The sequence below is a fragment of the Ambystoma mexicanum genome, chromosome 7p (assembly GCF_040938575.1).
Source record: "Ambystoma mexicanum isolate Mex_15411 chromosome 7p, UKY_AmexF1_1, whole genome shotgun sequence".
NCBI classification, from domain to species: Eukaryota; Metazoa; Chordata; class Amphibia; order Caudata; family Ambystomatidae; genus Ambystoma; species Ambystoma mexicanum.
In genome coordinates this window covers 8676280-8692425 of record NC_090939.1, presented here as the reverse complement: position 1 = coordinate 8692425, position 16146 = coordinate 8676280, and the positions used below count along the sequence as shown (strand labels likewise).

General features: G+C 49.6%; 1 protein-coding gene across 1 annotated transcript in view; it reads right to left on the bottom strand.

The window, feature by feature from the left end:
• The window catches only part of SLC37A1 (solute carrier family 37 member 1), a 314109-nt gene that overhangs the window by 51030 nt on the left and 246933 nt on the right, over positions 1 to 16146 (bottom strand). Inside the window, exon 14 of the mRNA XM_069635652.1 lies at positions 2479 to 2564. Within this exon, the coding sequence (XP_069491753.1) occupies positions 2479 to 2564 (86 nt within the window). The remainder of the gene's footprint in view (positions 1 to 2478; positions 2565 to 16146) is intronic.

Below are 16146 nucleotides of genomic sequence, written 5' to 3'. Positions count from 1 at the left end.
TGCATCACGAATATCGTCGAGTTGATTTTTCAACTCAAGTAGTGCAGATTCCGTACCATGCCCTGGTCTGATGTCCGACTGGCATGGGCTAAGGATGTTGTGTTGTTCCAGGTAGGCTTGCATTTGAATGTAGGTGGCACAAATGAGTAATTTTAGGGGAAATGGGACGGTGGTGATAGGTCTGTTCTTTTGGGGATAGCGGGGTCAAGGGTGGCTTTCTTGATCAAAGGGGAGATCCACGCTTCTTTGAGGTTAGCTGGGATAGAGCAGGTAGAGAAGGAGGCATTGACAAATGCTGTGATGATGGGGGCGAGGGCTAATGTGCAGTCCTTTACAATAGGCAATGGACATGCATCACCCTGACAGCGCAAGGGTTTCAGGCTGGCAATGAGGTTAGCAATTTCTGATTCAGTAAAGTATTTGAAGCTGAAAGCTGTGTTGGGATCTGGAGCGTGCGAAAGGTATGGCCGTTGAGGATCAGGGTGAGAGTAGTGGACTTGGAAAGGATAATGGCTTGTTTCTTCTCCATTTTAGATTGGAGAGTGGAGGTTTTATTGGTGAGAACATTTTGTATGTGCTGGCACCATGAGTTATCTTTCGTCTAGGTGGTGGTGGGAAGGATGGGGGTTTCAAGCTCCCGCAGGATGGAGAAGAGTTCATGCGATTGGCATTTAGCACTGTAAATTCTGGTTGACAGTGAAGTAGCTTTGGCACTGAGGATGGCCTGCTTATATTCCTTGGAATAGTTAAGGAAGGATGTTTTGTTGGTGGCTGATGCAGCGTTGTGCCAAGAGGTTTCAAGAGTGTGCTTCTTGGCTCTCATAGCTTGGAGGATTGGAGTGGACCAGGCGTTCAAATGCAAAGTGGGTTTGGCTTTCCGCGGTTGGAGCGGGGCAATGGCATCGATGGCTGATAGGATGGCTGTGTTATAGGATTTGACCAGGCCTGCTGGGATGGCTGGCTGGGCAGGTTTGGTGGGGGAGCTGTCTGCTAGAAGGATGGGGAGGGCCTTGTCTTTAGTGAGATTGCAAGAGCAACTAGAGATGGTGGGGGCAGGGGGAAATGGTAGGAGGGTGAGCATAGGCAGATGGTAACGGTGTGCTAGTCGGACCAAAGGTTAAGGGAGATGGCTACATTGGTAAGGCTGCAGTTGAGTTCTGTGAGCCAATCAAGTGTCCTTCCAAGATGGTGTGTGGGGCTGGTTATGAGCTGGGTGAGACCCAGGGCTGAAAGCGAATTAGTGAGCGTATTTCGTTTAGCCCTAAATTGAGGTCACCTAAGACTGGAAGTAGGTTTGAGACTGGTGGTGAGGAGTTCAGTAAGGTCTTTGACACAAAACTTAGGTGGGCCAGGTGGGCAGTTGATCACATGAAAGGTGATGGTTGTCGTGGGTGAGAGTGCAAACCTAGCAATGAGGAGTTTGCAAAATCTAAGGGCAGTGGTCGTGGTAGTCTTGAATGTAAGGGAGTCCCTATGGATGATGGCGACTCCACCAAATTTGGATATGGTAATTGTAATTGGTTATTCATAATGCGCTTAATACCCAGAGGTTTCTAAGTGCGGACCCAGGGATCCAACCTGTGTTGCTCCGCATCGTCTTGATTCTAAGACGAGAGCATTGCCCCTGAGCTATCCTCCTGATACAGGTTGGTTGCAACAGAGTATGATGTAGTTTGGTGGGAGGGCAATGGTCAGGGCTGGGCCTGCTGCAGGATGGAGCCAAGTTTTGGTTACTGCAAGGATATTTAGGTTCAGGTTGGTAATCAGGTCTCTGATATCGGGGGCGTGTGCAGTGATGGCGCGGGCATTGATTAGGGCACAAGAGATAGGCAGTGCGTTGGTAGTGTGTGCAAGCTTCCTGCAGGGGCAGGGAGAGGGACGTGAGCTGGAATGGGGGTGGTGCCTGCGCGCAGGTGTAAGCAGCAGGGGGTTGAGAGGGGTGCGAGAGTACTTGGAGGAAGAGGTGTGGTCGTGCGGAATGACAGTCTGAGGTTTCTTTCCATGGCCGAGCAGGGCTGTGAGGGCCGATATAAATTGGGTGTGTGCATGGGAAGGAGTAACAGACTCTTACTGGTGTCTAATAAAGGAAGTGTGTTAGAGGGAAACAGGAAGTGAACCTGGCCTCTGTCTGCACATCGGAAGTTGTGGCTAAGCCTGAGTGTGAAGGGCTGAGAGAGCTAAACCCGCTCTCTGTGCGTGGGAAGGAGTACCTAAGCACCGGTCTATGCGAGTGTGAGACAAAATAACACCCCGCTTTCTCTGCGTACGCGGTGGATTCTTGTACTGGGGGAGGCTGTCAGGGGCGAGGGCTGTGTGTGTGCCGTACACATCTCTATAAGTGGAAGAGTTAGTGAGCCTTCTCCTGCTAACGAGACGTTCAGTACTCGAGTTTCCCCCCGAGAAGAAAGGCCACCCAAGGCCCTTTCTGTCTGGATGTGGGAGACATTCCACAGGTGACTGGGCAGGAACTTAACTTACCGTAGGTGCAGCAAACAGCAACATCAGGCCGCAGGTGGACGCCCTTTTGTGCAGTTTGTCGGAAAGCAGCCCAGCCATTATTCCTCCTGTGAGACGGACAGAGACACAAGCTTGTGAGTGGTGATGCCAGGTCAGGAGGGGGGCCTTGAAAGCGAGAGAGCCCCAACTACTGATCGTATTCATAAGAAACACAACCCATGTCCTCCCCATTGCCAGTAGATGGTTCCGAAATGTGTTTTACAATTAAAATGAACAGTGCTTGCGAGTAGCTCACAAACATGCATTTCCCAACAACAGCTTCGTGGTCCCCTTAGCCCACCAGATGGGGGCCACTTGGTGATGACCTATGAACCTTGACGGGGAAACCTAAGCTTGAGAGTGTACATGGTTTGGGTGCTTTGTAAGCACAAAACAAAACTCAATAGACAAAAGCGTTGCCTCTCACTTGCACCAGAGCCTCGAGGCTCCTAAAAAAACAGGGTTCCCCGGAGTGGCGGGGGCAGCAGGGATTTATTTACTTATTGGGGATTTAGAAGGGATCACACCAAAATGCGGCAGCTGAAAATACTGCAAGTAAACGTGGGGGGCGGGGGGGGTAGGGTGATGAAACATATATGGGGAGAATGGGGGGGCTGCATGCTTACTCGCCCTTGCCGGGACACAGCACAACTCCCAGTAGGAGAAGCTTGGCACTGGCCACCTACTGCACACCTGAGATGCAGCCAATATTTGACATAGCACAGAATGTGGAATTAGGAATTGCCCAACACCATCTCGTGCAGAAACGCATTTCCTGTTTAGGCGCTACCTTTTCTGGGCCGATACGAAGCATTTGTCTACACTTTCTATGTTGAGACTGGGCCTTGGCCTCCACCCCAGTCTATCATGAAACATCTGGAACCTATACAGAGGTTCTTTGGCCCTCTCCACACTTCCTCCATTGCCCTTTTGAGCCACAACTGTTGCACCTCTTGCAGTGACACTTGTGCGCGACAAGCCGCAGGCCTTGCATGCAAAGGCAGTCTTCTGGGAGGTGCATGTCAGAACTGAGTGTGGGCCGACACATCTCTCTTCCCGAGAGGAAGAAGGATGCTCGCACATGGGTCAGAGATGGGGGTAGGATCCAGTGGGTCAGCTCTTACTTCCCGGAGGAGGGACTGGACTGGGACCCTCCTCTCTTGGCACCTGGTAAATCTCTGTGGTAGAAGAGGCCCCTTTGTGATGAAGATGACACCGCGTGGTGCAATAGATCGGCCACAGAACCACTTGGCGTTGCTGTGCCACTAGACTTTACTTAATATAAAAGGGATACATGGCTGACCTGGAGATGGGAACCCCCTGGCCAGGGTACATCCCTTTCTAGTGTAATAGGGTGGAACTGGTACTGGGCACGTGCCCCACTGGCAGGGCTTAGTGGCACAGCATGGCTCTCAAAGGCAAGCTTCAGCCTGGCTGCACTTGCCATCAGTTGGAAGCAGGCACCAGTAGAGTCCATGATATCACCATGCGTGCGACTGGTGGCCAGAAGCCGCATCTCCAGGAACGCTACGGCCATCTGCTAAGGTTCAAGGGGGAACTTGATTGCATCCCACCTTTGGCCCAACCTTTCGTCATGGCGGGTAAAGATGGATCAGAGCTTGGGTGCCCCGATAGAAAGGGATCCGGTGTTAACATTGGCTCGGTGGTCATTCCTTCTGCTATCCTCCATCACAAGAGTGGGAATGTTAGATGGACTCAGGCAACTTCTTCCTGCTTGACATCACAATTGTAGGGTCCACTTTGTGTCACTATTCAATACAGTGCAGAGTTTGCAAAAGCTCAGGCACGGGCACCATGACAACATCAGGCCTCATCGCAGGAGGTCAAACTACCTGGAGAGTTTCAGCTACTAGAACTGGGATAGAATGATTAAAAAGAGTAACAACTAGGGATTCAGGAGACATTGGAGGGACTTTGGCGTCCTTCTAGTGCTGCGCCAATTATCCAAACCTAGCATAAATATTCTTTGCTTCCTCTAAGTCCAGTAGGACGTTAAGCACAGAGTGTCTATTAGTGCAGCCCGGCTCTGCTGGCATTGGACTAATGTGTCGGTCTGCTATATTGGCAATGTTCACGATTGTCTATGGCACCCAGTATGCACGGGAATGCACGGGCATAGGCCAAAGCTTCATTCAATAAGCGGCTGGACATTAGACCTCACTCTGGAATCTCCCTCTCTTGCTTCCAGACAAATCTCAGGCAGCAAATACATTTCAATTGTGCCTGGGGTCTTAATAAAACTGTACATAGAAAGGTTGGAGTAGGACCAGAGTGCCTTGCAGGCTTTTCTTGGCTACATCATGTATAAGGATGTGGGGTCGAAGCCACGAGTACCAGATATAGCATGTGTGCACCCTACCCACAGTACTCCCATTACTGCCCAGCGAGCCTTTTCCTCCAGAATACCTTTCTCTAGATGGGCACATCCAGGTCCGGCCTATCCCGCTGTTGAGTATTATTTCTGGGTGTAGAGTCCTATCTGCCCATGAAATTACTGGAGAGGTCTCTCATCCCATCAGAAATACTATCATTTAGCCCTAGTGTCAGATGTTTGCATTAATAAAGCATGAACGCTAAATGTGCCTGTTCCAAACTTGCCAACACGTTGGTCTCCAATCTGACTGCTAGCCCGGTGTCAAGCTTGGTGCACTCAGGATAAGTATCCAATCTGACTGCTAGCCCGGTGTCAAGCTTGGTACACTCAGGATAAGTAACCAGTCTGACTGGCAGCCCAGTGTCAAGCTTGGTACACTTAGGATAAGTAACCAATCTGACTGGCAGCCCAGTGTCAAGCTTGGTACACTCAGGCTAAGTATCCAATCTGACTGCGCAGCCGGTGTCAAGCTTGGTGCACTCAGGATAAGTATCCAATCTGACTGGCAGCCCGGTGTCAAGCTTGATACACTCAGGATAAGTATCCAATCTGACTGGTAGCCCGGTGTCAAGCTTGGTGCACCCAGGATAAGTAGGCAGCCCGGTGTCAAGCTTGGTACACTCAGGATAAGTAACCAATCTGACTGGCAGCCCAGTGTCAAGCTTGGTACACTCAGGCTAAGTATCCAATCTGACTGGGCAGCCGGTGTCAAGCTTCATACACTCAGGATAAGTATCCAATTTGACTGGGCAGCCCGGTGGCAAGCTTGGAACACCCAGGATAAGTATCCTATCTTACTGGGCAGCCGGCCTCAAGCTTGGTGCACTCAGGATAAGTATCCAATCTGACTAGCTGCCCAGTGTCAAGCTTGGTACACTTAGGATAAGTAACCAATCTGACTGCTAGCCCGGTGTCAAGCTTGGTACACTCAGGATAAGTAACCAGTCTGACTGGCAGCCCAGTGTCAAGCTTGGTACACTTAGGATAAGTAACCAATCTGACTGGCAGCCCAGTGTCAAGCTTGGTACACTCAGGCTAAGTATCCAATCTGACTGCGCAGCCGGTGTCAAGCTTGGTGCACTCAGGATAAGTATCCAATCTGACTGGCAGCCCGGTGTCAAGCTTGATACACTCAGGATAAGTATCCAATCTGACTGGTAGCCCGGTGTCAAGCTTGGTGCACCCAGGATAAGTAGGCAGCCCGGTGTCAAGCTTGGTACACTCAGGATAAGTAACCAATCTGACTGGCAGCCCAGTGTCAAGCTTGGTACACTCAGGCTAAGTATCCAATCTGACTGGGCAGCCGGTGTCAAGCTTCATACACTCAGGATAAGTATCCAATCTGACTGGGCAGCCCGGTGGCAAGCTTGGAACACCCAGGATAAGTATCCTATCTTACTGGGCAGCCGGCCTCAAGCTTGGTGCACTCAGGATAAGTATCCAATCTGACTGGCTGCCCAGTGTCAAGCTTGGTGCACTCAGGATAAGTATCCAATCTGACTGCGCAGCCGGTGTCAAGCTTGGTGCACCCAGGATAAGTATCCAATCTGACTGGCAGCCCAGTGTCAAGCTTGGTACACTCAGGATAAGTAACCAATCTGACTGGCAGCCCAGTGTCAAGCTTGGTACACTCAGGCTAAGTATCCAATCTGACTGGGCAGCCGGTGTCAAGCTTGATACACTCAGGATAAGTATCCAATCTGACTGGGCAGCCAGCCTCAAGTTTAGTACACCCAGGATAAATATTCAATCTGACTGGGCAGCCCGGTGTCAAGCTCGGTACACTCAGGCTACGTATGCAATCTGACTGCTAGCCAGGTGTCAAGTTTGGTGCACTCAGGATAAGTATCCTATCTTACTGGGCAGCCAGCCTCAAGCTTAGTACACCCAGGATAAATATTCAATCTGACTGGGCAGCCCGGTGTCAAGCTCGGTACACTCAGGCTAAGTATGCAATCTGACTGCTAGCCAGGTGTCAAGCTTGGTGCACTCAGGATAAGTATCCAATCTGACTGGCAGCACGGTGTCATGCTTGGTACACACAGGATAAGTATCCAATTTGACTGCTAGCCAGGTGTCAAGCTTGGTGCACTCAGGATAAGTATCCAATCTGACTGCTAGCCCGGTGTCAAGCTTGGTGCACTCAGGATAAGTATCCAATCTGACTGCTAGCCTGGTGTCAAGCTTAGTGCACTCAGGATAAGTATCCAATCTGACTGCGCAGCCGGTGTCAAGCTTGGTGCACTCAGGATAAGTATCCAATCTGACTGGCAGCCCGGTGCCAAGCTTGGTACACTCAGGATAAGTATCCAATCTGACTGGTAGCCCAGTGTCAAGCTTGGTGCACTCAGGATAAGTATCCAATCTGACTGGCAGCCCGCTGTCAAGCTTGGTACACTCAGGATAAGTAACCAATCTGACTGGGCAGCCCGGTGGCAAGCTTGGTACACCCAGGATAAGTATCCAATATTACTGGGCAGCCGGTGTCAAGCTTGCTACACCCAGGATAAATATTCAATCTGACTGGGCAGCCCAGTGTCAAGCTCGGTACACTCAGGCTAAGTATGCAATCTTACTGGGCAGCCGGTGTCAAGCTTCGTACACCCAGGATAAGTATCCAATCTTACTGGGCAGCCGGTGTCAAGCTTCGTACACCCAGGATAAGTATCCAATCTTACTGGGCAGCCGGTGTCAAGCTTCGTACACCCAGGATAAGTATCCAATCTTACTGGGCAGCCGGTGTCAAGCTCAGTACACTCAGGATAAGTATCCAATCTGACTGCACAGCTGGTGTCATGAGAATGTATTATTTGAATTCGCATTATTGTGAAGTTACCTACGACCGCACATTCCCGAGCCATATAACATTGTAGTGATCATTTTAATGTTGAAAGACTTAAATGTTCATCAAGCATTTGGGACCCAGATATGAAGTAGCATCACACCGGGGCCAGTCCCAGCAGGGCACACTCTCACATGCGATCCCAATTGATGTGGTCTCCAACATCCGTTAGCCGCAAATAACAACCACAGATGTCTCTACTGGAGTCCCATCTGTGTGCCATCGTTAAGCAGCTGCCCTGCGCCTAAAGTGTTCTGTCAAGATTTCAATTCTGCATTTTATAGAAGAATTCGATTCTTAATCATATCCGTTTCGGCAGGAAGCCCCGCTGGGTTTGGTCAGGAGCAGCCTTGTGACCCGCATATACAATGGCCTTAGAAGGGGCCTGCGCTGGTGATGGAAGGGGCCAAAGCCCTTATCGGGGGAAGGTTCCGTGAGTTCACCACTTTGAGCCCAATGGTGTTAGTATATTCAAGCTGCAGCATTAGCGAGAGCAGGACTTTGCCAATGGCTAGACACGTTAAATCGCGTCACAGGAAGCTCCGCTCCAGAGAGTCGAAGACTTAGCCACGACAACGTGTGCCAGCAGGTGGCTTTGGAGTAGTTCTTGATTGCATGTTATTAAAACCATACCATGCTTGGTACGCGTGGCCCAAAGCCTCCCTGCTTGCATGCGATCACCTTTACATTGACCCATGTTTCAAGTCCTGCTAAGACCCATTTGGAAACATTGTACTGGGAACGAGTCAAGGAGAGCAATAGGTCAGTAGCTCCTTGGATCCCTTCTAGAGCTCCATGAAAAAACTAGGGAACATGATCCCATCTCTCCCCGTCTCTTGCGAACCGCCCGAGTTCATGATGGCTTTTGTAAAAGCAAACCTCACTTCAGCCCAACTCTCCCGACCCTCAAAGGAAGGAGAAGGTGATCAGATGCTGTTCCTCTGGCAGGTCTTAAAGGCTGCAGACATTTCAAGAAATCCTAGTTTGAGACTTCCCTAAAGGGAGACAAAGGTCCCAGCTGCTTCAGAATCGGGATCACATCAGAATTTCCTTTTTAAAGTGCCTCACATTTTTTGCAGGAGAAATTGGAGATTTTTTAAGTGAGACATATGAACCCATCACATATGCAAACGCTCCCATAACTTGAGTTTCAATCGGGTCAAACTAGATCAACCAATATTTTCTTCTTTTTTTTTAGTTAAAGACATTTTTGTAGTTGAGCTTTTGCCGATTCAACTCATGATGGCTTAAGTTTGATTCTCAACCCAAGCTGTTTTATTTCTTTTCTTGTTTTAAAACATTAAGCACCAAATCCAATGGAATTAGATCGCCCCAAGTTTGGTCTTCTAATGTGCGGGAGAGCTCCTCAAATGCCTGATCAACCATTGCAGAGTTGCTTTGCAGCTGAGAACTTTCAAGAATGCCTGCAGTCTATGCTCTTTTTCTTGAGGGGGGATCAAAGCCTCTGTTTACAACAGAACTATTAAGTCTTATTTTGTCTTGGACCACAGACTGGGAGCCCAGTGGGGCTCATGTGGCTGGGTTTCGGAGTGAGTACATCCAAGCTTGCCGACATGAGCTTCTCGCGCCTCTCGGTTCTACTCAAGACCTCTCAACTGCAGAGTCTGTCATTGTGATAAGCATCAGCGCTTTCATCCTAGGAGAATCTACACATTAGTTGTGTAACTGCACAACAAGATCTAGAGAGTATACGTTCCACGTTCACCTTCCAGTCTCTGAATCAGGCTGCACTAGAGAGTCCCTGCAGAACAGCAATAGGTACATTCCATGTTCACCTTCTGCTCTCTGAATCAGGCTGCACTAGAGAGAGTCCCTGCAGAACAGCAATAGGTACATTCCATGTTCACCTTCCGCTCTCTGAATCAGGCTGCACTAGAGAGTCCCTGCAGAACAGCAGTAGGTACATTCCATGTTCACCTTCCGCTCTCTGAATCAGGCTGCACTAGAGAGTCCCTGCAGAACAGCAATAGGTACATTCCATGTTCACCTTCCGCTCTCTGAATCAGGCTGCACTAGAGAGTCCCTGCAGAACAGCAATAGGTACATTCCATGTTCACCTTCCATTCTCTGAATCAGGCTGCACTAGAGAGAGTCCGTGCAGAACAGCAATAGGTACATTCCATGTTCGCCTTCCACTCGCTGAATCAGGCTGCATTAGAGGGAGTCCGTGCAGAACAGCAATAGGTGCATTCCATGTTCACCTTCCGCTCTCTGAATCAGGCTGCACTAGAGAGTCCCTGCAGAACAGCAGTAGGTACATTCCATGTTCGCCTTCCGCTCTCTGAATCAGGCTGCACTAGAGAGATTCCCTGCAGAACAGCAATAGGTACATTCCATGTTCGCCTTCCACTCTCTGAATCAGGATGCACTAGAGAGAGTCCGTGCAGAACAGCAATAGGTTCATTCCATGTTCGCCTTCCACTCTCTGAATCAGGCTGCACTAGAGAGAGTCTGTGCAGAAGAGCAATAGGTACATTCCATGTTCGCCTTCCACTCTCTGAATCAGAATGCACTAGAGAGAGTCCCTGCAGAACAGCAATAGGTACATTCTATGTTCGCCTTCCACTCGCTGAATCAGGCTGCACTAGAGAGAGTCCCTGCAGAACAGCAATAGGTACATTCCATGTTCGCCTTCCACTCTCTGAATCGGGCTGCACTAGAGAGAGTCCCTGCAGAACAGCAATAGGTACATTCCATGTTCGCCTTCCACTCTCTGAATCGGGCTGCACTTGAGAGAGTCCCTGCAGAACAGCAATAGGTACATTCCATGTTCGCCTAGCACTCTCTGAATCAGGCTGCACTAGAGAGAGTCTGTGCAGAACAGCAATAGGTACATTCCATGTTCGCCTTCCACTCTCTGAATCAGGCTGCACTAGAGAGTACCTGCAGAACAGACATAGGTACATTCCATGTTCACCTTTCAGTCTCTGAATCAGGCTGCACTAGAGAGTCCCTGCAGAACAGCAATAGGTACATTCCATGCTCACCTTCCACTCTCTGAATCAGGCTGCACTTGAGAGAGTCCCTGCAGAACAGCAATAGGTACATTCCATGTTCCCCTTTCAGTCTCTGAATCAGGCTGCACTAGAGAGTCCCTGCAGAACAGCAATAGGTACATTCCATGTTCACCTTCCAGTCTCTGAATCAGGCTGCACTAGAGAGAGTACGTGCAGAACAGCAATAGGTTCATTCCATGTTCACCTTCCGCTCTCTGAATCAGGCTGCACTAGAGAGAGTCCCTGCAGAACAGCAATAGGTACATTCCATGTTCACCTTCCGCTCTCTGAATCAGGCTGCACTAGAGAGTCCCTGCAGAAGAGCAATAGGTACATTCCATGTTCACCTTCCGCTCTCTGAATCAGGCTGCACTAGAGAGTCCCTGCAGAACAGCAATAGGTACATTCCAGGTTCACCTTCCAGTCTCTGAATCAGGCTGCACTAGAGCGAGTCCGTGCAGAACAGCAATAGGTTCATTCCATGTTCGCCTTCCACTCGCTGAATCAGGCTGCATTAGAGGGAGTCCGTGCAGAACAGCAATAGGTGCATTCCATGTTCACCTTCCGCTCTCTGAATCAGGCTGCACTAGAGAGTCCCTGCAGAACAGCAGTAGGTACATTCCATGTTCACCTTCCGCTCTCTGAATCAGGCTGCACTAGAGAGAGTCCCTGCAGAACAGCAATAGGTACATTCCATGTTCGCCTTCCACTCTCTGAATCAGGATGCACTAGAGAGAGTCCGTGCAGAACAGCAATAGGTTCATTCCATGTTCGCCTTCCACTCTCTGAATCAGGCTGCACTAGAGAGAGTCTGTGCAGAAGAGCAATAGGTACATTCCATGTTCGCCTTCCACTCTCTGAATCAGGATGCACTAGAGAGAGTCCCTGCAGAACAGCAATAGGTACATTCTATGTTCGCCTTCCACTCGCTGAATCAGGCTGCACTAGAGAGAGTCCCTGCAGAACAGCAATAGGTACATTCCATGTTCGCCTTCCACTCTCTGAATCAGGCTGCACTAGAGAGAGTCCCTGCAGAACAGCAATAGGTACATTCCATGTTCGCCTTCCACTCTCTGAATCGGGCTGCACTTGAGAGAGTCCCTGCAGAACAGCAATAGGTACATTCCATGTTCGTCTAGCACTCTCTGAATCAGGCTGCACTAGAGAGAGTCTGTGCAGAACAGCAATAGGTACATTCCATGTTCGCCTTCCACTCTCTGAATCAGGCTGCACTAGAGAGTACCTGCAGAACAGACATAGGTACATTCCATGTTCGCCTTTCACTCTCTGAATCAGGCTGCCCTAGAGAGAGTCCCTGCAGAACAGCAATAGGTACATTCCATGTTCACCTTTCACCCTTTGAATCAGGTTGTACAAGAGAGAGTCCCTGCAGAACAGCAATAGGTACATTCCATGCTCACCTTCCACTCTCTGAATCAGGCTGCACTTGAGAGAGTCCCTGCAGAACAGCAATAGGTACATTCCATGTTCACCTTTCAGTCTCTGAATCAGGCTGCACTAGAGAGTCCCTGCAGAACAGCAATAGGTACATTCCATGTTCACCTTCCAGTCTCTGAATCAGGCTGCACTAGAGAGAGTCCGTGCAGAACAGCAATAGGTTCATTCCATGTTCACCTTCCGCTCTCTGAATCAGGCTGCACTAGAGAGAGTCCCTGCAGAACAGCAATAGGTACATTCCATGTTCACCTTCCGCTCTCTGAATCAGGCTGCACTAGAGAGTCCCTGCAGAAGAGCAATAGGTACATTCCATGTTCACCTTCCGCTCTCCGAATCAGGCTGCACTAGAGAGTCCCTGCAGAACAGCAATAGGTACATTCCATGTTCACCTTCCAGTCTCTGAATCAGGCTGCACTAGAGAGAGTCCGTGCAGAACAGCAATAGGTTCATTCCATGTTCGCCTTCCACTCGCTGAATCAGGCTGCATTAGAGGGAGTCCGTGCAGAACAGCAATAGGTGCATTCCATGTTCACCTTCCGCTCTCTGAATCAGGCTGCACTAGAGAGTCCCTGCAGAACAGCAGTATGTACATTCCATGTTCACCTTCCGCTCTCTGAATCAGGCTGCACTAGAGAGAGTCCCTGCAGAACAGCAATAGGTACATTCCATGTTCGCCTTCCACTCTCTGAATCAGGATGCACTAGAGAGAGTCCGTGCAGAACAGCAATAGGTTCATTCCATGTTCGCCTTCCACTCTCTGAATCAGGCTGCACTAGAGAGAGTCTGTGCAGAAGAGCAATAGGTACATTCCATGTTCGCCTTCCACTCTCTGAATCAGGATGCACTAGAGAGAGTCCCTGCAGAACAGCAATAGGTACATTCTATGTTCGCCTTCCACTCGCTGAATCAGGCTGCACTAGAGAGAGTCCCTGCAGAACAGCAATAGGTACATTCCATGTTCACCTTCCACTCTCTGAATCAGGCTGCACTAGAGAGAGTCCCTGCAGAACAGCAATAGGTACATTCCATGTTCGCCTTCCACTCTCTGAATCGGGCTGCACTTGAGAGAGTCCCTGCAGAACAGCAATAGGTACATTCCATGTTCGCCTAGCACTCTCTGAATCAGGCTGCACTAGTGAGAGTCCGTGCAGAACAGCAATAGGTACATTCCATGTTCGCCTTCCACTCTCTGAATCAGGCTGCACTAGAGAGTACCTGCAGAACAGACATAGGTACATTCCATGTTCGCCTTTCACTCTCTGAATCAGGCTGCCCAAGAGAGAGTCCCTGCAGAACAGCAATAGGTACATTCCATGTTCACCTTTCACCCTTTGAATCAGGTTGTACAAGAGAGAGTCCCTGCAGAACAGCAACAGGTACATTCCATGTTCACCTTGCAGCCTCTGAATCAGGCTGCATTTGAGAGAGTCCCTGCAGAACAGCAATAGGTACATTCCATGTTCACCTTCCACTCTCTGAATCAGGCGGCACTAGAGAGAGTTCCTGCAGAACAGCAATAGGTACATTCCATGCTCACCTTCCACTCTCTGAATCAGGCTGCACTTGAGAGAGTCCCTGCAGAACAGCAATAGGTACATACCATGTTCACCTTCCACTCTCTGAATCCGGCTGCACTAGAGAGTCCTTGCAGAACAGTAATAGGTACATTCCATGTTCACCTTCCACTCTCTGAATCCGGCTGCACTAGAGAAAGTCCCTGCAGAACAGCAATAGGTACATACCATGTTCACCTTCCACTGTCTGAATCAGGCTGCACTAGAGAGAGTCCCTGCAGAACAGCAATAGGTACATACCATGTTCACTTTCCACTCTCGGAATCAGGCTGCACTAGAGAGAGTCCCTGCAGAACAGCAATAGGTACATGCCATGTTCACCTTCCACTCTCTGAATCCGGCTGCACTAGAGAGAGTCCCTGCAGAACAGCAATAGGTACACTCCATTTTCACCTTCCACCCTCTGAATCAGGCTGTACTAGAGAGAGTCCCTGCAGAACAGCAATAGGTACATTCCATGTTCACATTCCACCCTCTGAATCAGGCTGTACCAGAGAGAGTCCCTGCAGAACAGCAATAGGTACATACCATGTTCACCTTCCACTCTCTGAATCTGGCTGCACTAGAGTGTCTCTGCAGAACAGCAATAGGTACATTCCATGTTCACATTCCACCCTCTGAATCAGGCTGTACCAGAGAGAGTCCCTGCAGAACAGCAATAGGTACATACCATGTTCATCTTCCACTCTCGGAATCAGGCTGCACTAGAGAGTCCCTGCAGAAGAGCAGTAGGTACATTCCATGTTCACCTTCCACTCTCTGAATCAGGCTGCACTAGAGAGAGTCCTTGCGGAACAGCAATAGATACATTCCATGTTCACCTTCCACTCTCTGAATCGGGCTGCAGTAGAGAGAGTCCCTGCAGAACAGCAATAGGTACGGACCATGATCACCTTCCACTCTCTGAATCAGGCTGCACTAGAGAGAGTCCCTGCAGAACAGCAATAGGTAAATTCCATGTTCACCTTCCACTCTCTGAATCAGGTTGCACTAGAGAGAGTCCCTGCAGAACAGCAATAGGTACATTCCATGTTCACCTTCCACTCTCTGAATCAGGCTGCACTAGAGAGAGTCCTTGCGGAACAGCAATAGATACATTCCATGTTCACCTTCCACTCTCTGAATCAGGCTGCAGTAGAGAGAGTCCCTGCAGAACAGCAATAGGTACATTCCATGTTCACCTTCCACTCTCTGAATCAGACTGCACTAGAGAGTCCCTGCAGAACAGCAATAGGTACATTCCATGTTCGCCTTCCACTCTCTGAATCCGGCTGCACTAGAGAGAGTCCTTGCGGAACAGCAATAGGTACATTCCATGTTCACCTTCCAGTCTCTGAATCAGGCTGCAGTAGAGAGAGTCCCTGCAGAACAGCAATAGGTACATTCCATGTTCACCTTCCACTCTCTGAATCAGGCTGCAGTAGAGAGAGTCCCTGCAGAACAGCAATAGATACATTCCATGTTCACCTTCCGCTCTCTGAATCAGACTGCACTAGAGAGTCCCTGCAGAACAGCAATAGGTACATTCCATGTTCGCCTTCCACTCTCTGAATCCGGCTGCACTAGAGAGAGTCCCTGCAGAACAGCAATAGGTACATTCCATGTTCGCCTTCCACTCTCTGAATCCGGCTGCACTAGAGAGAGTCCCTGCAGAACAGCAATAGGTACATTCCATGTTCACCTTCCACTCTCTGAATCAGGCTGCAGTAGAGAGTCCCTGCAGAACAGCAATAGATACATTCCATGTTCACCTTCCGCTCTCTGAATCAGACTGCACTAGAGAGTCCCTGCAGAACAGCAATAGGTACATTCCATGTTCGCCTTCCACTCTCTGAATCCGGCTGCACTAGAGAGAGTCCCTGTAGAACAGCAATAGGTACATTCCATGTTCGCCTTCCACTCTCTGAATCCGGCTGCACTAGAGAGAGTCCCTGCAGAACAGCAATAGAATCATTCCATGTTCACCTTCCGCTCTCTGAATCAGACTGCACTAGAGAGTCCCTGCAGAACAGCAATAGATACATTCCATGTTCGCCTTCCACTCTCTGAATCCGGCTGCACTAGAGAGAGTCCCTGCAGAACAGCAATAGGTACATTCCATGTTCACCTTCCACTCTCTGAATCCGGCTGCACTAGAGAGAGTCCCTGCAGAACAGCAATAGGTACATTCCATGTTCACCTTCCACTCTCTGAATCCGGCTGCACTAGTGAGAGTCCCTGCAGAACAGCAATAGGTAGCCGCCTCTTGAAAAGGTGTCACGGAGGCAAACTCCTCCTCGCCGTGTGATCCTATGTGAGCCGCTTTGTAGCGTTTTTAGATGAGAAGTGGCCATTATTTTTGCAAGGGGGAATAGTGAGAGTTAA